Here is a 23,496-nt window from a genome sequence, read left to right as displayed (position 1 = left end):
CCATAGTGAGCTCGTTCCTCATTGTTAAAGGACTAAAGGTGGCCTGCATTCTGGGAGTCGATTTTCTCCGTGAGAGGGACGCAGTGATCGACCTCTCCTTGGGGAAACTAAGCATAGTTAATAAAGGTAGGAGGATTGAGTTGTCTATGATGAAATCGAAGGAGGTACTTGTGCCATGTTGTAATCGAATTAATATCAAATGTAGGAACCCCTGGGTACTACACCTCGATGATTTTTCACATGTAGCAGACCTCTATTACCCGAATTTAGAGGATCGAAATTTTGAAACAAATGTTGAGACATTTCAAACCAAAGTGCAGGAATCTGAAGGTTTAAGCGATATCCAAAAGCAACAGTTGACGCAGCTGCTATATACTATGGTATTTACCGACCGACCAGGAATAGTCAAAGGGTACCACTATCACATAGAGGTGATGCCCCACAAAACATACTGTCGCGCAACTTACTCCATCCATTGGTCGAGGAGGGAAGTAGTAGCTAAAGAGATTCGGAAGATGTTAGAGTGGGATATCATTGAGCCCTCTTTCTCTCCATACAGTAGTCCTCTTGTAGCAGTGGCGAAAGCCAATGGAAAAATCAGGCTAGTGTTAGATGCGAGGGACATTAACAAAATTATTATACCTGTCCGGACTCGTCCAGAGAATTTAGATGAGCAGATACAAAAATTTCATGGAGTGCAGTACTTGACCTCGGTCGATCTTAAAAGTTCATATTGGCAAATCCCACTTACACCGGAATCAAGGAAGTACACAGCTTTCATATTCGGAGGTCGAAGTTACCAATTCAAGGTACTTCCCTTCTGATTGAATGTGAGTGCTGGAGTATTTATTACTGCTCTAGACACGGTACTGGGTCCAGACTTGTTAGAAAAAATCACAGTATATGTTGATGATCCGGTAATCGCTACTGCTGCTTGGGACGAACATATGGAATTGCTGCATAGAGTGCTAGAGAGATTTAAGCAAGCAGGTGTGACAGCAAATTTAGAAAAGTCAAAATTAGGACGAAATAAAATTAAATTTTTAGGCCATCTTGTCACACCACTTGGTATCAGCCCAGACAACAAAAAACTAGAGGCGATCCGAGAATTTCCAAGCCCCCGCACTAAGAGACAATTAAAAGCGTTCATTGGGCTTACGTCCTTTTTCAGAAGGTTCGTACCTAATCAGTTGTTAAATGACGCGTCATTACTAAATTTACTACGAAAAAATGTGCAGTGGGTTTGGACTGACAAATGTCAACAAGCTTTCGAAGCGATTAAAACCGCCCTACTGAATGCAAATATTTTGCAGCACCCAGATCTCTCAAAAGATTTTTGTCTTGCGACGGATTCGTGTTCTTATGGCTTGGGAGCGTGCCTGTTCCAGTGGGAGGAAGGCAACGACCCGGCAACAATAAAGATTATCGGCTTCGCCAGTAGGACTTTAACTAGCTGCGAGAGAGCCTACTCGGCAACCGAACTGGAAGCGCTTGCAGTAGTCTGGGCTGTAAAAAAGTTTAATTGCTATCTACAGGGGAAGGAGATTAGAGTGTATAGTGACCACCAGGCGTTAAGTTTCTTGATGTCATGCAAGCTCTACCATACCCGACTGAGGAGATGGATGCTTACCTTACAAGAATACCGAATCGACTGCCGGTAGGATTACCGGAGTTAGCAGAAATGTTAGAACAATCCGCCGAGTATAAAGTGCTTTTAGTGCGTGACAATACTTACACGAAGGATTTTTTAGATATATGTAAAAAGATGTTTGAATTACAGAGGTCAGATCCGATGTGGAAAAAAATCATTAATAATATTGAAAAGGGTGCTAACAATAGAGATGAGCAAGGTTTTAAGATTGTGAACCATATTTTGTATCATAAACTTAGCACGGAAGAAGACTGCTGGGCAGTATGTATACCTAACCAGTCGGTAAAAGTTATAATATGGCACACGCACTTGACATGGGGCCATGCAGGGATTGGAAAGTGTGCAGAAATCATGGCGAGATACTGCTACTTTCCCCGTATGAAACACCAGATTCAGGCAACAGTTAGGACTTGCGTTATATGTCAGAAAGCAAAACGCTATAATAGATCCACCAAGTTTGAACTACATCCCATAGTTCCACTCAGGCCGCTTCAATTAGTATCTGTGGATGTAGCAGGTCCATATCCCATGGCCAGAGGAGGTATGAAATCTATACTGGCCATGTACGATATTTTTTCCAAATACTTGGCAATTTATTGTATAAAATCAGCTATTGCCAAAACCATAGTCAGGCGGATCAATCAAGAATACTTGCCTCAAGTGGGAAAACCCGAAGCCATAACGACTGATAATGCCTCTTATTTCACGGGTTGCACTTGGAAAAATTACCTACGGGAACAAAATATACAGCATATTCTGGTATCTCGGTTCCATCCAGAAGCAAGTTTAGTTGAAAGAACATTCAGAGAATTGAATAAGTTCCTTAGAATTTACATAGGGAACCGACATACAAAATGGCCCGGATTAGTACCTAAATTTGTAGAAATACACAATTTAACACCCCATTCAAGTACAGGATACCCCCCGGTAGAGATATTGAATGGAGTTAATGAGACACCGAATGAATGGCTCACGCATTTACCGAGATTACCAGCCAGGGCAGAAACAAGGGAGGAAAAGATAAAAAAGATATGGAACAAACTAACCAGCTGTGCGGCAAAGAGGAAAAAGAAGTACGACCGAGGTGTAACTAACGAACAGAAATATAATGTAGGGGACCTGGTACTTATTCGTAACCACCCTAAATCCTCAGCCACCTTAAAACAGAATAGTAAGTGGCAACTGCTATATTCAGGGCCCTTTGAAGTAATAAGCGTGCCACACGAATGTAGCTATTTGTTAACACATCCCCAGACGGGGAAAATCAAAGGACTGTATCCACGTAAAGATGTAAAGTTATTTATGCAGTGACATGTCTGATGTAAATAGTAGTGGTAAGAAGATTTCAATTGTGTTTTAGAGTATAAGTATGTTAGTTTTAAGAAAGAATTTATGTATAGTTACAATTTTGAGGAAGTAGAATCAGTAAACTGAGCAATAATATGCAAATGGAAGACTTGTTTACAGACAGTTAGTGCCATTAAAATACTACATGCTCTTCAAGCAATGAATAATCTTTTGTTGATAAAGTAATGATTAATTTCTTGAATCATTTTGTAGTAAGTAAGTACAATTAATGATGAAATCTCATATAAATATGTAGCAGATGTAATTGTGTTAGAATTAAGGAACCCTGAGAGACAGTCTATACTAGCCAAAAATTGACTTTGTGGTACGAAATAATTATGTGATGTAATGTTTACTGCCAATAGTGATCTGAGAACGACACTGGAGCAGAATCCAATAAAAAACAAAACCGTTCCGTGTAACCTATGCTTTGTATGTATTAATGCTTCAATTGAAGCCTGTGTACTTGGCACACGTTCTCGAATATTAATTACGCGGTACGCGAATCAAGTTACGCGGAAACTACACTGTAGTCCTGTAGGACGGACCGTTAAAAATAATACTAGTACTAAATGAAGTATTTATTGAACAATATGCCCAAGTCAAGCTGTCATGCACATGGTAAAATCTGTTTGCTAGATGGGTGATAACCTGGAAAGCTACACTAAAAGAGGAAAGGAAAGCTATGTACAAAAAAAAAATCACACACCTTTAAGTAATTACAAAAAAAAATATATGCCTAGTAATAGTATTAAAAGTGTGTAATAAGAAGGTAACACAATGGACTCAATGTAGATGAGAGTGATTATGCTAAGAACAGTTGTTATGCATTAAAAATAAACTGTGTGCATAAACAACCTAGGAAAGGACGGAATATTGTGTGTAGTAGGGACAGAAAATGACTGTTGTATCTGCGCCAATATATACGTCGGTATAAGTTAAGTGTTGAATGACTAACTGTCATAGTGCAGTGCTCAACGAACAGTAGTACACTATGAGTAAAAACGGTAGTTAGTGATCCGTTCGGAGTCGATTCAAACAAACATCGCTCGACGGAGACATTTAGTATGTGTGTACCGAAATATTTTCGCGTGTTGAAAGACGCTCTGGCAGTGTATCAACCGTGAGAACAAGTGAAAGTGTGTAGTACAATGTGCGTGTGACGAACCCTGAATACCAGTGTCACAATGCCACAAGAAACCTGTTATCATGCCAAAACATCCTGTGCATACCAGCGAAGCGACGGCGTAATGAACAATAAACACTTTTAAACAAGTTGCATTTTCTTCCACAGCTAGTAATCTGTGTCCTTAGAGACAGTACACCGTTGTGGAATGTTTGTTTCATGCACTACGACGGGGAGCCATGCGGAGAAGCAGAGACGAGTGTCTTGCCGCCAGCCGGCCGGTCGAGGTAAACCACGGCAACTCGCCGACATCGGCGAATGGTTTGGCGCGGTTCGCGACTGCTTGCGCCACGTCAGCACGACGTCGCTGTTACTGAGAGCCGGTCGTCGAACCCAGCGGCCGTCGGCACGCGGCGTTCCAAACGACGCGACTCAACAATTGCTTCGCGCCGCCCGCTCCGTACAACATTGTTGTCATTCAAATGAACTATCAACTATGTGGTTAATGCACTAATATGAAAACGGTATATTGGACACGAAATGACGTGACAAACATTGTGTTTTTCTTTAGTTACTCGATGCAGACTCAAAGTATTCATCGGTTCAGTGACGTATAGATATAATATGTTTTCGTCATGTTAATGAAGTAAACTTGCACGAATGCTAGAACATTTTAAAACAATTGTCGTGAGTAAGTGCAGAGACGATTCACTATACCACTGTAAAACTGTTTAATGAGTGACTTTCATTGCAATACAGAACACAAATGTGAAAAAGGATAGAAGGTATATTGGTAACAAAGAGACTAAAAGTTTAACATGTTGTCATAAATAGCCTTTGTTATCTGTGAACATTGGATAGAGTCTGAACTTTTTGTGATCAAACTGGGTATTAAAACAAACCAGGCGAGATGACTATGGCTCCGGCGCAGTTTTCCCAGGTTTTCTGATCGCACGTAGCCCAAATGGGGGAGCCAGATAAATGTAATGACCCTGGGACTAAGTTTATGGTCACCTCGCAAAGTGTAAGAACAGTATAAAAAGTGTAATTAAACCTACAGTGTAAAAGAACTAAGAAGTTTAAAGTGAATGTTCCAACCAAGGTAACAGACAATAACCAAACAGACGTTAGCGGCAGCATATTGCCGAACATTCTTAACGTTAGTCAATTGCTGCCAGGGGGCATTGTAACGTCTAGTAAGAAACAAAAACAACATACTATGTAGTAACGAGAAAATTATATGTATCATATTGTGTTATTGTATAAAATTATGTATTTTTTTTTATTATTTATTTTTGAGAATATCTGCGTCGACGAGTAATGAAACCGCCACAGACGATAAATGTCGAACAAAGATTAAAATAAGTAACTAGTATATAATACGTGACGAATATCAATTTCTTTGTCTTCTTCATCTGGGAGTCGAGCGAGTAAGATATCCTGTGTCGTAGTAGCGAACGCTAGTGTAGCATTCTTTTGTCGAGACCAAGAGATGTACGCCATTACGTGTGAATTCATAAAGGTGTGTAACAATTGAAATATTTAAATGTTTTAATAGAGTTATGTAAATGAAAACTTGCATTATTAATTGTTAAAGCTTGCTTGCCTATTATCCCATCCTGTTGAGACATTTTTCAGTGATATAAATATTATCTGTGGTGCTGAGCTGCGTGGCGAACGAAAGAGCCGCTGCCGCGGCGTATTCAAACGACTTCCAATATAGCCTATCATACCGCAAGGAAGCGGTAAAGTAACAGTAAAATAATATTATTTCTTTTAGCTTCCAGACTTGCAGTGCAGATCAGCAGAGTTTATGATGTGTTGCAGGTTGACGCGGGCTGCTGACAGTATATAACTCACAGTACAAATAAGTTAATGTACCGTCAAAATCTAATAGGAATCTTGCTGTGCTCCGTTCTGGTCTGTCAAACTTTATAGTGAAAACGTATTTTTTTAATAAGAGTCTCATGTTCTTGTGCTAGTCGTGGTATTGAATGGTGTTTTACCGAGAAACAAAATCCACTGCAAAATTTTGTTGTTGAACGATCATACGAACTGTAACATCAGTGTTCATAACCAAGTAATTTCAATTTTCAATAACTATAAAGTAGGAAAGATATGTTGATTTTTAGAATGAGTTACAGTCATGAAAAAACGTTCCTTTAATTGTAGGCAAGATACAGAACAATAAGATCTCAATATATATATTTTGCTTTGTTAAAAGGTAATGATGATAAAGAAATTCAAAGCACGGCATTACTAACAGATATTTCGCGGCTCTTTTCGTATATGCGTTATTACGCGAGCAATAACAAAAACAAAACCAAAAATAAATAGAAAAGAGTATATATATATATATATATATATATATATATATATATATATATATATATATATATATTTTACGCAGACAAAAAACGCGAAATCTGCCAGGAAGTTTCAGTATCAACGTGAGTTGTAACATCTCGTCAGTTGCTCTGCATACTGCCTGTGTACAACAGTGAACCAAATCACCACGCTTACTTCCTTCGTGAAGCCGGTAGCACGAGGCAGGAGGATCAAGATTCAACATCCCGTTGACAAGGAGATAATTAGACATGTTGCCCAATTTATTGCGATAGGCCAACGTTCTGAGATGCATATCGTTTGTCAGACACCCTTGTTTGCCTTAGCATTTTTTAACATTATTAGCAAAATAAAAAAAAAAAAACAACTGCAAGATGCTGTTTATTGAAGCTTTGGTCAAGTATACGGCACAGAAATAGAACAATTGTACAGAAGCACTTTCTCAGTGTGTGCGGTTAATAGCCTTATTCTAGGTTACAGAGAACAGCGACCAGGCTCTTAGATAGCTACATTACGTTTTTATTTCACTCTCCAGAAATTGTTAGTTCGTGCACCTGGACACTTGCTGAATCACTTTTCTGAGACACACACACACACACCGCGTTTGTTACTTTAATTAAAGTCTATTACAAGTAGTGAATAAATAAGAAAACTTGCATTATGATGTCTTAATTAAGTCAGTGCAAATGCGTATGTGTACACGAGGGACAGTAACTGTCTCTTTTTGTCGGTGGTAAAAACGTGTGGTGAGTAGAAGGACGTCCGTGTCAACCGTTGTCAGCGTCAGTAGTTTGCCCAAAGGCTGCAGTGTTGCACAGGCGTGTCGACGAGCGCTGACAGGAGTCTACCAGAGAATGCCTTCACGGCAATCGGTCTCCTTGACCATTGTGCGGTACGACCAAGCGTCGGTGGCTCGCCGCCATCTGGTCGTCTGCTCTACGGCTGCTGACAGTAGTCGGCCGAAGTAACAGCAGTGCCGTGACGTCACTGCCAGAACAGCGCCGCCAGCAGACGCCAGAGCAGCCATAGGAAGAGAGCCGTGGCCACAGCGCGTACTGCCCAGTCGATGCGCCTCAGCCTGCACAACAAGCACACGACGAGTCAAGCACAGAGTTGAAAAAAAAAAAAAAAACTACCGTAGGCTAGCACAAGTACGCGTTGACTACGGTAGTTCTCCTAGCAGCCTTGGTCCCTGATGAACGTACCCACGTTACTTGTACGTTAGGTGTGTTGCCTACCTATTAGGCTTTCTTTACGCAGGCGATCAGTGTGTTACTAGATTCCCCTACAAACTGGAAACGGTAAACTGCCTAGAAAGAGACTGAGCATACAGGGTGCTCCATTGATCGTGACCGGGCCAAATATCTCACGATATAAGCGTCAAACGAAAAAACTACAAAGAACGAAACTTGTTTAGCTTGAAGGGGGAAATCAGATGGCGATATGGTTGGCCCGCTAGATGGCGCTGCCATAGGTCAATCGGATATCAACTGCGTTTTTTAAAAAATAGGACCATTTTTTATTACTTATTCGTGTAGTACATAAAGAAATATGAATGTTTTAGTTGGACCACTTTTTTCGCTTTGTAATGGATGGCGCTGTAATAGCCACAAACGTATAAGTACGTGGTATCACGTAACATTCCTCCAGTGCGGACGGTATTTGCTTCGTGATACATTACCCGCGTAAAAATGGACCGTTTACCAATTGCGGAAAAGGTCGATATCGTGTTGATGTACGGCTATTGTGATCAAAGTGACCAACGAGCGTGTGCTATGTATGCTGCTCGGTATCCTGGACATCATCCAAGTGTCCGGACCGTTCGCAGGATAGTTACGTTATTTAAGAAAACAGGAAGTGTTCAGCCACATGTGAAACGTCAACCACGACTTGCAACAAATGATGTTGCCCAAGTAGGTGAGATATTTGCCCGGTCACTATCAATGGACCAACCTGTATATAAAGGGCCATGTAACCTACGCACCTTTTTATTCCACATTTTTATCCTCATGTCTTTTACTTAAAAACAGACGGCTGGCGGCAGCCACTCACCGCACTCCGTGATGCTACCTAATCGCGGCTCCGACATCATCGTTGCTATTGTAAAAGCTGGGCTTATTTCGTCTTGCATTATCTGTAAAGAGTCTTCATACGCTTGGAGAAATACGCGTAAATCTTTCGTTTCCTGTGTTAACTCTTTCGCTAATCATTTGTGCTCCTGACTAGTTTCCCTACGACAACAGTTGCCACACCACACTGCGGCCACACCATCTTACCTTTGTGTGTTCTGCTCATAATTCGGTTACTTCCGTCACTGTATTTGTCTCTGGACATATTTTTGAAGCCAGTTTGTATACTACTGGCCATAAAAATTGCTACACCACGAAGATGACATGCTACGGACGCGAAATTTAACCGACACGAAGGAGATGCTGTGATATGCAAACGATTAGCTTTTCAGAGCATTCACACAAGGTTGGCACCGGTGGCGACACCTACAGCGTGCTGACATGAGGAGACTTTCTCATACACAAACAGCAGTTGACCGCCGTCACCTAGTGAAACATTATTGTGATGCCTCGTCTAAGGAAGAGAAATGCCTATCATCACTTTGATGAAAGTCGGTTTGTAGCCTATCGCGATTGCGGTTTATCGTATCGCGACACTACTGCTCGCGTTGGTCGAGATCCAGTAACTGATAGCAGAATATGGAATCGGTGGGTTCAGGAGAGTAATACGGAACGCCGTGCTGGATCCCAACGGCCTCGTATCACTAGCAGTCGAGATGACAGGCATCTTATCCGCATGGCTGTAACGGATCGTGCAGCCACGTCTCGATCCCTGAGTCAACAGATGGGGACGTTTGCAAGACAACAACCATCTGCACGAACAGTTCGACGACATTTGCAGCAGCATGGACTATCAGCTCTGAGACCATGGCTGCGGTTACCCTTGACGCTGCACCACAGAGAGAAGCGCCTGCGATGCTGTACTCAACGACGAACCTGGGTGCACGAATGGCAAAACGTCATTTTTTCGGTTGAATCCAGGTTCTGTTTACAGCATCATGATGGTGAACGCACATTGGAAGCGTGTATTCGTCATCGCCATACTGGCGTATCACCCTGCGTGATGGTGTGGGGTGCGGTTGGTTACACGTCTCGGTTACCTCTTGTTCGCATTGACGGTTCTTTGAACAGCGGACGTTACATCAGATGTGTTACGAGCAATGGCTCTACCCTTCATTCGATCCCCTTGAAGCCCTACATTTCAGCAGCATAATGCACGACCGCATGTTGCAGGTCCTGTACGAGCCTTTCTGGTTACAGGAAATGTTCGACTGCTGCCCTGGCCAGCACATTCTCCAGAACGTCTGGTCAATGGTGGCCGAGCAACTGGCTCTTCACAATACGCCAGTCACTAATCTTGATGAACTGTGGTATCGTGTTGAAGCTGCATGGGCAGCTGTACCTGTACACGCCATCCAAGCTTTGTTTGACTCAATGCCCAGGCGTATCAAGGCCGTTGTTACGGCCAGAGGTGGTTGTTCTGGGTACTGATTTCTCAGGATCTATGCATCCAAACTGCGTGAAAATGTAATCACATGTCAGTTCTAGTATAATATATATGTCCAATGAATACCCGTTCATCATCTGTATTTCTTCATGGTGTAGCAATTTTAGTGGCCAGCAGTCTACATCTACATCTACATCTACATCCATACTCCGCAAGCCACCTGACGGTGTGTGGCGGAGGGTACCTTGAGTACCTCTATAGGTTCTCCCTTCTATTCCAGTCTCGTATTGTTCGTGGAAAGAAGGATTGTCGGTATGCATCTGTGTGGGCTCTAATCTCTCTGATTTTATCCTCATGGTCTCTTCGCGAGATATACGTAGGAGGGAGCAATATACTGCTTGACTCTTCGGTGAAGGTATGTTCTCGAAACTTTAACAAAAGCCCGTACCGAGCTACTGATCGTCTCTCCTGCAGTCTTCCACTGGAGTTTATCTATCATCTCCGTAACGCTTTCGCGATTACTAAATGATCCTGTAACGAAGCGCGCTGCTCTGCGTTGGATCTTCTCTATGTCTTCTATCAACCCTATCTGGTACGGATCCCACACTGCTGAGCAGTATTCAAGCAGTGGGCGAACAAGCGTACTGTAACCTACTTCCTTTGTTTTCGGATTGCATTTCCTTAGGATTCTTCCAATGAATCTCAGTCTGGCATCTGCTTTAGCGACGATCAACTTTATATGGTCATTCCATTTTAAATCACTCCTAATGCGCACTCCCAGATAATTTATGGAGTTAACTGCTTCCAGTGTAGTAGTTTCGACCAGTACTGCGTACTGCAAGAAAATGGATACCTGTTTTTAAGCCCTTGTGTATGACAGAGTGTTGATGATTCAGTGTGCAGCTGTGTCACTGAAAGGCAGCGGGTAGTTAGCAGGCGACAAAAACCAACAGGAGCCAGTGCTGTGCCCATCGCGACGACTGCTGGTGGCGAGCAGAGAGCGACTCCTACCTGTGCCAGCGTGGCATAGCCTCGTTGACGTTCGCCATGTCCTCCTTCAGGATGTAGAGGCGCACGCCGCGCACGTATCCGTAGAAGTACGTGTCCCAGTCGAAGCCCCTCATGTCGAAAGGGAAGAGCTGGCGGTCCACGGGGGAGAGGCGCGACCACAGCTCCTTGCAGCGCCGGTTGTCGAACGACCACTCCCGCGTGCAGAAGTAGCTCGTCACGTCCAGGAGGCGGTGGATCTTCCGGTACGCGCCCACCATCCTGCGGACAACGCGACAGTCGTCACAGGCAGCTACGCATTAGCTGTTCCTCGAGCCACGTTTGACAACGAACACCTCGAGTGCGAGGCTACAAAAGTCGAATGATGTTTACGGCTTACGACGCCCCACATATTGCCTACCACGCAGCCACAATGTTGGCTGATAATGGCAACAGGTGGCTGATTGGAGATATCCGCCGGCCGCGGTGGTCTCGCGGTTCTAGGCGCTCAGTCCGGAACCGCGCGACTGCTACGGTCGCGGGTTCGAATCCTGCCTCGGGCATGGATGTGTGTGCTGTCCTTAGGTTAGTTAGGTTTAAGTAGTTCTAAGTTCTAGGGGACTGATGACCTAAGATGTTAAGTCCCATAGTGCTCAGAGCCATTTGAACAATGTTTTGGAGATATCCAGTGGTGAGCACAGCATGAGTCTGCAGAGCGTAGTTGAACAGCTTAGTCGACGAATAACTCCAACAGTGCTAATGGTTTTGATACAAAGCAGAGTGATGGCAACGATAAACAAAGAAAAAGTCGACACCTTGGGTTGTCGGGTGTTCTGTCGGATATCAGCGTCGTACTTGCACATTATTTCGGTAGCGTAGCTCGTTACCTTCATCAGGTGCGACCTGAGACTACTCCTCGAATGGACCTAGTCCAGTATTTATGCCTGTCGCCTTCCCCCTTCACCAGTCGCTCCCCCTGCGGTCCGCGCCTGCTCGCTAAGATCTTCTGGAGGATTGCCGTTCCCTTTTCCGCCCGCTGCAGTCCTGGGTGTTCTCCTTGCGGTACGCGTCCGCCAGACACGCTCCTGGGTGTTCCATCTTCGGTATGGTGCGTTTGGAATGCCGAAATGGTTCAAATGGCTCTGAGCACTATGGGGCTTAACTTCTGAGGTCATTAGTCCCCTAGAACTTAGAACTACTTAAACCTAAGGACATCACACACATCCATGCCCGAATCAGGATTCGAACTTGCGACCGTAGCGGTCACGCGGTTCCACACTGTAGCGCTTTGAACCGCTCGGCAGGGAGAGGAGGAATTACGAAACCATTTATCAGTGATGCGAACACACTCAACAGGAAAACATGGTGCCAAAGTCATAAAAACTGGACTGCGAAGCAGTGGAAGAAAGGCATTTGGTCGGATGAGTCTTGTTGCACACTGTTTCCATTTTCTGGCTGATTTTATTTATTTATTTATTTATTTAACCTGATCAGATTAGGGCCATCAGGCCCTCTCTTACATCGGACCAGTGTTCCACACATGTAGCATTTCACACATCAGAGTAACATCATGAACATAGTTTAAATGAGAAAATTAGCTTACTCTAGTGACAATATGAATAAAGACTAGTGACTAAGACCCAATAAAGTAAATGCGGAAGTATTTTTACAACAGTTGCTATACATACAGATTATGATAAAAGCAATAATAATAACAGTAAAACAAAAAAATCAAATAATAATGATAAACATGACTAAGACCTAATAAAGTAAATGCTGGCAGTATTTTTACATCAGGTGCTATACATACAGATTATGGTGAAAGCAATAATAATAACAGTAAAAAAAATCAAGTAATAATGACAAACATGAGAAAGATTCGCAATAGTAATGAAGGTTTGTGCAGATGTACATTAATATTTTGGTGTGTAAAGTAGATGTTTACTAGTATAGCGAGTTTTGGGTAAGGGAGGTTTAAGGAGGGGGAGAGAGGGAAGTAATGAGGTGAAGTGCACTCATGTACAGAGGAAGGCATTACTGTTGCTTAAGTAGATACGTCATTAACTGTTTTTTGAAGCCGGTCATGTTTTTAAGTTCTCTAACATAACGAGGGAGGTTATTCCAGAGTCGGGTTCCCGCTACTGTAAAGGACTTGGAGAAGGTGACTGAGCGATGCAGTGGAACGGAGAGGATTTTATTATGATGGGAACGTGTGTTTCTGTCATGTTGTTCCGACATGAGTGTTAGGGACGAGGAGAGATATGAGGGACAGTGTACATTTATAAGGCAGTAGATGAGACAGAGTGTATGGAAATCTCTGCGTTTGTCCGCACGCAGCCAGGACAATTTTGAATATGCTGGTGAAATGTGATCAAAAAGTCGAACATCACAGATATATCGGACGCAGGCATTCGTGACCAGTTCTAGACGTCGGGAATTTTCCTGAGAGAGGCCTTGTAGGATAATGTCGCTGTAGTCAATGGTTGGGAGTATAAGCGTTTGTACTAATTTCTTTTTCAGATTTTACGTCCTAAGATTGAGAAATAGTGGGGGTTAAGTGATGATTTTGGCAGGAGAATCGTGGTATTCCAGGGACCTCATGGCTACTCTCCAAGGTGCGTTACTGCCAAGGGCTATGAGACAACTTTTGGCTGATCAGATCCGTCCCCTGGTACAATGATTGCTTGCCAGTGGTGATGGTTTGTTCCAAGACAAAAGGCCCCTGTTGACACAGGTCGCAGCGCCCAGGGCTGGTTTCGTGTTCTCAAGGAAGAATTATCGCATCTGTCCCCTGGACACCACAGTCACCAGATCTCAGTTTTTATAGAGACTTTGTGGTCCACTTTGGAGAGAAGAGTGTGTGATCGATGTCCAGCTGCATCATTGTCACCTGAGCCTGCCATCATTTTCCAGGAACAGTACTTGTGTGTATCCATTCCGTGGATACTGGATGCTGTTGTAAATGCCGACGGATTTCCTACACCTTATTAGGCACGGTAAAGTGTGCTGTGTTTTTGGCATTTCCGTAGTTATGTCCACTTTCCGCGAGTGTGGCAGAGGTCTCCCTTCTCTCAATCCAGCTGTGAGAAAATGTGTCAGCCGGTGAAGAGTGACTTACTTGGGTTTTCCGGTGGTGAGGAAGAGTACGGCGTCTGCGAGGACCGCCGGCACCATGTGCACGACGTACTTGTAGAAGAAGACCAGCGGCACGCTGGTGGTCAGGCACATGGAGTAGTTCCACACGGCCGACATCGGTGGCACCTTCTTGGCAAAGTGCTGGTAGTGCGCCATGAAGTTCTTCCAGCACAGCGGCGCGTCGCTCGACACCAGGTTGAACACCTTCGGCTCCTTGCTGTCTGGCCACCTGGAAAGACGGGGACGTCAGCTCATCAGCTCATCCAAGCAAATGAGTCTCGTACAGATTCCCGTATGGAGGACATAGTGATAGACACCCCTGGGGTTGTGAAGCAGCTCAATGGGTTGAAAATAAATAAATCGCCAGGTCCTGATGGGATCCCAATTCGGTTTTACAGAGAGTATGTAACATCAACGACTCTGTAATATTGTACATACAGGGTGTTATAAAAAGGTACGGCCAAACTTTCAGGAAACGTTCCTCACACTCAAAGAAAGAAAATATGTTATGTGGACATGTGTCCGGAAACGCTTACTTTCCATGCTAGAGCTAATTTTATTACTTCTCTTCAAATCACATTAATCATGGAATGGAAACACACAGCAACAGAACGTACCAGCGTGACTTCAAACACTTTGTTACAGGAAATGTTCAAAATGTCCTCCGTTAGCGAGGATACATGCATCCACCCTCCGTCGCATGGAATCCCTGATGCGCTGATGCAGCCCTGGAGAATGGCGTATTGTATCACAGCCGTCCACAATACGAGCACGAAGAGTCTCTACATTTGGTACCGGGGTCGCGTAGACAAGAGCTTTCAAATGCCCCCACAAATGAAAGTCAAGAGGGTTGAGGTCATGAGAGCGTGGAGGCCATGGAATTGGTCCGCCTCTACCAAGCCATCGGTCACCGAATCTGTTGTTGAGAAGCGTACGAACACTTCGACTGAAATGTGCAGGAGCTCCATCGTGCATGAACCACATGTTGTGTCGTACTTGTAAAGGCACATGTTCTAGCAGCACAGGTAGAGTATCCCGTATGAAATCATGATAACGTGCTCCATTGAGCGTAGGTGGAAGGACATGGGGCCCAATCAAGACATCACCAACAATGCCTGCCCAAACGTTCACAAAATATCTGTGTTGATGACGTGATTACACAATTGCGTGCGGATTCTCGTCAGCCCACACATGTTGATTGTGAAAATTTACAATTTGATCACGTTGGAATGAAGCCTCATCCGTAAAGAGAACATTTGCACTGAAATGAGGATTGACACATTGTTGGATGAACCATTCGCAGAAGTGTACCCGTGGAGGCCAATCAGCTGCTGATAGTGCCTGCACACGCTGTACATGGTACGGAAACAACTGGTTCTCCCGTAGCACTCTCCATACAGTGACGTGGCCAACGTTACTTTGTACAGCAGCAACTTCTCTGACGCTGACATTAGGGTTATCGTCAACTGCACGAAGAATTGCCTCGTCCATTGCAGGTGTCCTCGTCGTTCTAGGTCTTCCCCAGTCGCGAGTCATAGGCTGGAATGTTCCGTGCTCCCTAAGACGCCGATCAATTGCTTCGAACGTCTTCCTGTCGGGACATCTTCGTTCTGGAAATCTGTCTCGATACAAACGTATCGCGCCACGACTATTGCCCCCTGCTAATCCATACATCAAATGGGCATCTGCCAATTCCGCATTCGTAAACATTGCACTGACTGCAAAACCACGTTCGTGATGAACACTAACCTGTTGATGCTAGGTACTGATGTGCTTGATGCTAGTACTGTAGAGCAATGAGTCGCATGTCAACACAAGCACCGAAGTCAACATTACGTTCCTTCAATTGGGCCAACTGGCGGTGATTCGAGGAAGTACAGTACATACTGACGAAACTAAAATGAGCTCTAACATGCAAATTAAGCGTTTCCGGACACATGTCCACATAACATCTTTTCTTTATTTGTGTTTGAGGAATGTTTCCTGAAAGTTTGGCCGTACCTTTTTGTAACACCCTGTATAAGTAATTCTTCCCATCTGATTTTTCGATAAACTTGTATAATTGATGTTCTGATTTCAGCTTTTTTTGTTTCATGCCATTGTGTTAAGAAAACTGTAAACAAGTTTCAATGTGAATATTAATGTTTATGTCAAATGTCAAGTAATGTTGTAATAGAATTGAAATGCAACAAATGTTGAAACTGTTGTAAGATGTTTAAAATTATAACTGTACGTCTGGTCCATACGTAGGCAATGTGTTAGGATATGTAGAATGCAAAACCTCGGGTGAATACCCGGCCTGTCAGGGAGCGGTAAAAGGTGGACGGCAGGCGAGCGCGGGAAAATGCGCGCGGGCACTGCACGGCACAACGGGCGCAGTTGTTGTTGGAGTTTGGCACTGGTTTGAGCAACACATTCTGGAGCGAGGAGGCTCTCCTGGAAGACATAGCCTCACTGAGCCTCGGGTATGCTGTTCTAACGCCCACACAGCATGGCAAAATTCCATAGGCACTAAATGGAAAAGTATTGCTACGCTAAGAAGAATTAAAGTGCCGATACGTCAAGAGCCATAGCTCTGGTTGTATGCGTGCCCTGTGCCTCGCCATCTTGCCGCCCGCCAACCGCCGCATCGATACTAGCAGGTTGAAACTTTTAGTACTGTATTCGTGTGGATCAGAGAGTGAACTGTGTTTGTTTGGTGCAATAATAACCTAAATTTTACCAGAACTTTTCCATCATTTACTTATCCTCACAACTAACTTAGACAGGGTCCTTTCCAAAATGTTGTGCAATCCGAGTGTCCCGAAATGAAAATTAAAATATGTGTTAATAATAATTATTTGCTGAACTAACTATATTAGAATGGTGTTTAAAGAAATGTTTTGTTAATGAACCAGTAAATGAATAACGAAGGTCTAACGAAGTTGAAAGATAACTTTAGTATTGATACAGTAATGAAGTTTATTATTTCCAGACAGATTTAAATTCATTTAAATGAGCAATAAATACGGTGAAAAGAGTAGTAACTTATATACTGGAAATCTTGAACGCATAATAAATTCAGTAATCATTTTTTTAAATACAGCGATCATAACAGTTTCGGGTTCCCCCCTCATTCATTTGAATTCTGAAGTGGTTCGACCAGCAAAAGTTAAAGTCAATATAAAAGTCAAAATTTATCAGTGATTTATCTTGATCAAAATTGACATTTTGTGTGTGGCACGAAAGTGCAATTTCTAGGGTAACCTATGCCCGATTTTAGTCAGATTAATAGACAGTATAAAGTTTTGTACTATACATTATAGTGTAGTGTTACGTATTCATGGTTTTCTATATCAGTACACAACCTGAAACTATCAGTTCAATAGATTTTCTGATTCTAAAATTCTACTATATTATGCAGTGTTACAACTTGTTGTTTTGCATGAATATATACCAACTTGTACAGGGAAGAAAGACAGTTAATGCCTAATTTGGCTTGCGACCGTATTATTATCAAATTGGTAGCATCTTCTGGGTTGCTTTTGATCCATCCTGACGTGTAATTGCATTTCGAACTTACTTGACGGATCATTGTTATTACAGAGTGGATGTAAGTCTGATTTGCCACCATTTAGGTACACGTGGTCGATATCTATACGAAAATCCTTTCTCATAAGGTGAATCCCGCTCACTTACCGTAGCACAGGCTTTAACGAGTACTGTGTCAGGGATTACAAGTACTCTACTGCATTGGATCCTTACTTAGCTTGCATTTATCGCGAATCTCTTGCCCAACGTAAAGTCTCGAGCGACTGGAAAAAAGTGTAGGTGACGCCTGTATATAAGAAGGGTAGAAGGACGGATCCTCAAAATTACAGACCAATATCCTTAACATCGGTTTGTTGCAGGAGTCTCGAACATATTCTCAGTTCGAATATAATGAATTTCCTTGAGACAGAGAAGTTGCTGTCCATTCATCAGCACGGCCTTAGAAAGCATCGCTCCTGCGAAACGCAACTCGCCCTTTTTTTCACATGATATCTCGCGAACCATGGGTGAAGGATATCAGACGGATGCCATATTCCTTGACTTCCGGAAAGCGTTTGACTCGGTGCCCCACTGCAGACACCTAACTAAGGTACGAGCATGTGTGATAGGTTACTTCTTAAGTAATAGAACCCAGTACGTTGTCCTCGAAGGTGAATGTTCGTCAGAGCTGAGGGTATCATCTGGAGCGCCCCAGGGAAGTGTGGTAGGTCCGCTGTTATTTTCTATCTACATAAATGATCTTTTGGATAGGATGGATAGCAATGTGCGGCTGTTTGCTGATGATGCTGTGGTATACGGGAAGGTGTCGTCGTTGAGTGACTGTAGGAGGATACAAGATGACTTGGACAGGATTTGTGATTGGTGTAAATAATGGCAGCTAACTCTAAATATAGATAAATGTAAATTAATGCAGATGAACAGGAGAAAGAATGCCGTAATGTTTGAATACTCCATTAGTAATGTAGCGCTTGACACAGTCGCGTCGATTAAATATTTGGGCGTAACATTGCTGAGCGGTATGAAGTGGGACAAGCATGTAAAGGCATTTGTGGTGAAGGCAGATAGTTGTCTTCGGTTCATTGGTAGAATTTTGGGAAGATGTGGTTCATCTGTAAAGGAGACCGCTTACAAGTACTGTTCGAGCATTTGGGATCCCTATCAGGTCGTATTGAGGGAGGACATAGAGGCAATTCAGAGGCGGGCTGCTAGATTTGTTACTGGTAGGTTTGATCATCACGCGAGTGTTACGGAAATGCTTCAGGAACTCGGGTGAGAGTCTCTGGGGGAAAGGAGGCGTTTTTTTCGTGGATCGCTACTGAGGAAATTTAGAGAACCAGCATTTGAGGCTGACTGCAGTACAATTTTACTGCCGCCAACCTACCTTTTTGCGGAAAGACCACAAAGATAAGATAAGAGAGATTATGGCTCGTACAGAGGCATATAGGCAGTCATTTTTCCCTCGATCTGTTTGGGAGTGGAACAGGGAGAGAAGATGCTAGTTGTGGTACGAGGTACCCTCCGTCACGCACCGTATGGTGGATTGCGGAGTATGTATGTAGATGTAGATGTAGAAGTGTAATCATCTGTCTATGAGTAGCAAAGTATCAGTACTGTTAGATGCGGAAAAATTCCGTGCTAGTTTCGGAGAGACATGAGGTAGTGTCCGTCCTCGTAAGCTCTACGTTTGTTTGTTTGATTTGGAGAAGGGGACTAAACAGCGAGGTCATCGGTCGCATCGCATTAGGGAAGGACTGGGAAGGAAGGCTGCCATGCCCTTTCAAAGCAACAGTCCCGGCGTTTGCCTGATGCGATTCAGGGAAATCACTGAAAACCTAAATCAGGACGGCCGGACGCGGGTTCTAAAGGTCGTCATTCCGAATGCTAATACAGTGTGCGAACCATTGCGCTACCTCTCTCGGTAAAGCTCTACGCGAGATGCCATATAAAAAGTGATCCATACAGGTGGATCCACCGTTCTACGAGGGTGAGTCAAATGAAAACCTCAAATGTGTAATAACAAATCGAAATTTCGCGCCGTTATCCTGTAAGTTGGTAAGCGTGCTACAAACAGCGTGCAGAATGACCTCTAGGCGGTAGCATAGTGCAGATGCACACATACCGTCACAGTATCAGTATAAACATGGCCGCCCCACTTGCGACTTGCACCAGGGAAGAACAGCGTTCTGTTATTCGGTTTTTGCGTAGTGAAGGTGTGAAACCTATTGAAATTCATTGACGAATGAAGGTTCAGTACGGTGATGCATGTTTGTCACAGCAGCAAGTCTACGAATGGAGTGCGAAGTTCGCGAATGGTGTGACTTCAGTAGAAGATGCTCCTCGTTCAGGTCAGGCACAACGAGTTGTGACTCCACAGAATATTGCATCAGTTGAAGCCATAATCAAGGAAAACCGCCGAGTGACACTGAATGACATTGCAGCATGTTTACAGATTAATGATGGGTCAGCACACCACACTGTGCATGATGTGCTCCAGTTTCACAAAGTGTCTGCAAGATGGGTGCCACGCACGCCAGCTGACTCCTGAAATGAGGGAACGACGTGTTGATGCTTGTGAAGTACTTCTTGGGCGCTTTGAACGAGAAGGTGATGGCTTCCTTGCAAAAATCGTTATTCGGGACGAAACCTGGGTTCAGTTCCAGCAACCGGAAACGAAGAGAGCGAGCAAGGAATGGCGCCATTCCTCATCACCAAACCCAAAGAAGTTTCTAACAGAACCATCAGCAGGGAAGGTTATGTTGACTCTCTTTTCGGAGGAAAAAGGCGTCATTTTGGAGCATTACATGCCTATAGGGACCACTGTCACCAGTGCATCATACACAGATCTCCTAAAAAATCATCTGCGGCCTGCAATCAAATCAAAGCGACGTGGATTGCTGTCAGCAGATGTCCTTTTGCAACATGATAATTCAAGGCCCCACACTGCCCGTACAACAGTTGTAACAATCACAAACCTGCATTTTGAGTATCTTCCTCGTCCACCATACTCACCAGACCTTACCCCAAGTGATTTCCATGTGTCTGGACCACTCAAAGACGCAATCGGAGGAAAGAAGTTCCGTTACGATGAAGAGCACTTCTGCACAATAAAAAATATTTAAAAAAATATTTAAGGTTTTCATTTGACTCACCTTCGTAAAAAAAAAGTTGAAAGGACGGTAACTCCGCGGAAACTTTCTGTAACTCAACAAGTATTTTGGTTCAATTGATTAACAAACGAAGGTAGTTGAAAAGTTCTCAGAAAAAATGATATAGGTACTAAACGTCACTTAATTATGAGATAAATGCGAAGTGCAGAGAGGGTAAAGTGAAATGGCTAAAGGATCGAAAAAGATATGGCCGTCAGAAGGACGGATTCAACTCAGAGAAAAGTTAAAACAACCTTCGACGACATTAAAAACCAAGATGTGCAGGAAGAATTCACCTGTTCAACGTAGAGGAGAGAGTGGCTAGGTGGAGAGAATACACTGAAAGTCTCTACCAGAGGGAGCAAGTGTCGGCTGACGTGATAGAAGAAGATATGTAAATCGATTTGGAGGGCATACACTGATCTGCTAAAACACTACGACCATCCACCGAATAGCCGCTATGTCCACCTTTGGCACGGAAAACAGTGGCGACGCGTCGTGGTCGCTGGAGGGAGTTCAGATGCGGCGAGTTGTTAAGGGGGGTGGGGAGGCAGCTCATCAATTGGAACTTGGGAACTTGCCACTGTACATCTCGAACCGCTACATCATTTTCCTGGCCTTGTGACACGGAGCATTGTCTTGTTAAGAAATGCCACTGCCTTAGGGAAACATGATCGTCATGAAGGAGTGCAAAGTGCACGAGCCTTGCACGAGCTCCACTGGATCCGTGGACGTCCAGGTCCCCGGAACCGCCACCAGCTTGTCTCCATCCCGCAGTACAGGTGTCAAGGAGCTGTTCCCTTGGAACACGACGGATTCTCGCCCTCCCATCGGCACCACGAAGAAGGTAATGGGATTCATCAAACCATGCAACGCTGTGCCACTGCGCCAACGTCCAATGTCTGTGGTCACGTGCCCATTTCACTGCCGATGTACATTGGTACATGCATTGGATCGCTGACTGCGGAGGCCCATCTTTAGGAGTGATCGGTGCACTGCATGTTCAGACACTCTTGTATTCTGCCCAGCATTAAAGACTGGTATTAGTTCAGCCACAGTCCGCCGCCTGTCCTGCTTTACCAGTCCGCCCAGCCTACAACATCCGACATCTGTAACGAGGGGCAGCCGCCCACCCCCCTACATCTGGACATGGTTTCACCTTGGTTTCTGTGCACGTTGAAGACACTCACCACGCTCTCCTCGAACACTCGACAAGTCGTGCATTCTCGAAATGCTCGTGCCGAGGCTCTGGCCCTCGGTCAAACTCAGATAGATCTCGCGCCTTTCCCATTCTAAACATGGACAGCATGCTAAATGATATTACGTGCACAGTTCATGTGTCTGGTTAGCAGTCATACCTCGCCAGGTGACACTTGTATTGCCTGGATGGGTTTATATCGATGGTAGGTCTGTTGTCAGGGTGATCATTGCTGGTGATATACATATAATAGAGTTTGGCAGTGCTTTGGAAGACTTGCAATCAAATAAGACGGAACGAGTGTTCAACGTTCTTTCGGGATTTCAAAACTCATTTGATGAAAGGGCTATCAATTGACTATTCCAATTGCTGTGTGGTATATAGTACACTCGAGATGTACCCTGAGACCTCCGGAAAAGTATCATCCACACCATTTCGAAACTACCGAAGTCACGTAAATGCCACAATTATGTGTCAGCCTAACAGCTCATGCGTCCAAGATCCCGATAAAAGTCAGGAAATTGAGGATCTTCTCATTGCCAAACAGTTTGGATTTGGGAAATGTTAAGGCACCAGAGCTGCAGTTCTGACGTTGCGCTTGATAATGGAAGGGAAACTTAAGAAAGGAAAGCAGATGCCTTATAGGATTTGTCACTCTAGAAATGGGGTTCAACAATGTAAAATCGTGCAGTATGTTCGAAAATCTCAGGAATACAGATGTAAGCTATAGGGAAAGAGGATGAGTTACAGGGCAAAGTGTAATGAATAGTCTACTGAACGCTGAATAGGGTCTGAGGGCCAGCGGAAGAAAGTAGTGAGGAATACGAGAAACGACATTAGTAAGAAACTTACAGACTGGGGATCACAAAGTAGATGAAGTGAAGGAATTCTGCTGATGGACGAAGCAAGAAGCAAAAAGCATACTATCACAAAAGAAGAGGGCATTCCCGGTCGACGGAAGTATACTAGTACCAACTGTGGTGGGCCGCATCAAACCATCAAACAAGTAAGAAGACACATGGCGTCCGCCCCCCCCCCCCACCCCTCCCCGAAATGCTTTCAGAATCCTTCAGTTCGAATCATATGGCTCCGATTTTGCGTTATTGGTTTGCTTTGGTTAAGAAATTTGAACGTGATCCGAAGCAGTGGAGGGCACTTACGGTCTGCCTGCCCTCCTGCTTCAGCCCCCCTGTGGCATGGTCACGCAGGAGTGTAATAGCATTAACATGTGCGTAAAGAAAACGGCAAAGGGTCCCTGTGAGGCAGCCCGTGCTGGCACAGTTGTAGTTTCAGCAATAGGCAATCCCTCGCATCTGTAGTTAGGACACAGGGGAATGCACTTACTGCCAGTATTCACAGTCGCCCTCCGCCGAGAAATCCATGACCCTTTCACGAGCTATCCAGGTCAGGCGTATCAGTAAGTGCAGTGGTATCAGGGGCCGCCAGCGGAGAGAGAGCTTTCAGAGCCCTCGTCTCCCTCCCCCCCCCCCCCTCCTCCGTCCGTCTTACACGG

At 44.2% G+C, this 23,496-nt stretch overlaps 1 protein-coding gene across 1 annotated transcript in view; it reads right to left on the bottom strand.

Annotated features, from left to right (window-relative positions):
* Positions 1-7,317: 7,317 nt before the first annotated feature.
* Positions 7,318-23,496, bottom strand: part of LOC124711682 (fatty acyl-CoA reductase wat-like) — a 184,704-nt gene continuing 168,525 nt past the window's right edge. The window contains exons 7-9 of the mRNA XM_047241881.1: positions 14,092-14,337; positions 10,998-11,255; positions 7,318-7,548 (exon numbers count right to left, since the gene is read on the bottom strand). Of these exons, the coding sequence (XP_047097837.1) occupies positions 7,455-7,548; positions 10,998-11,255; positions 14,092-14,337 (598 nt within the window). The 3' untranslated portion in view covers positions 7,318-7,454. The remainder of the gene's footprint in view (positions 7,549-10,997; positions 11,256-14,091; positions 14,338-23,496) is intronic.

The sequence above is a fragment of the Schistocerca piceifrons genome, chromosome 8 (genome assembly GCF_021461385.2).
Source record: "Schistocerca piceifrons isolate TAMUIC-IGC-003096 chromosome 8, iqSchPice1.1, whole genome shotgun sequence".
Classification (NCBI taxonomy): domain Eukaryota; kingdom Metazoa; phylum Arthropoda; class Insecta; order Orthoptera; family Acrididae; genus Schistocerca; species Schistocerca piceifrons.
This window is presented reverse-complemented; position numbering and strand designations above follow the sequence as displayed.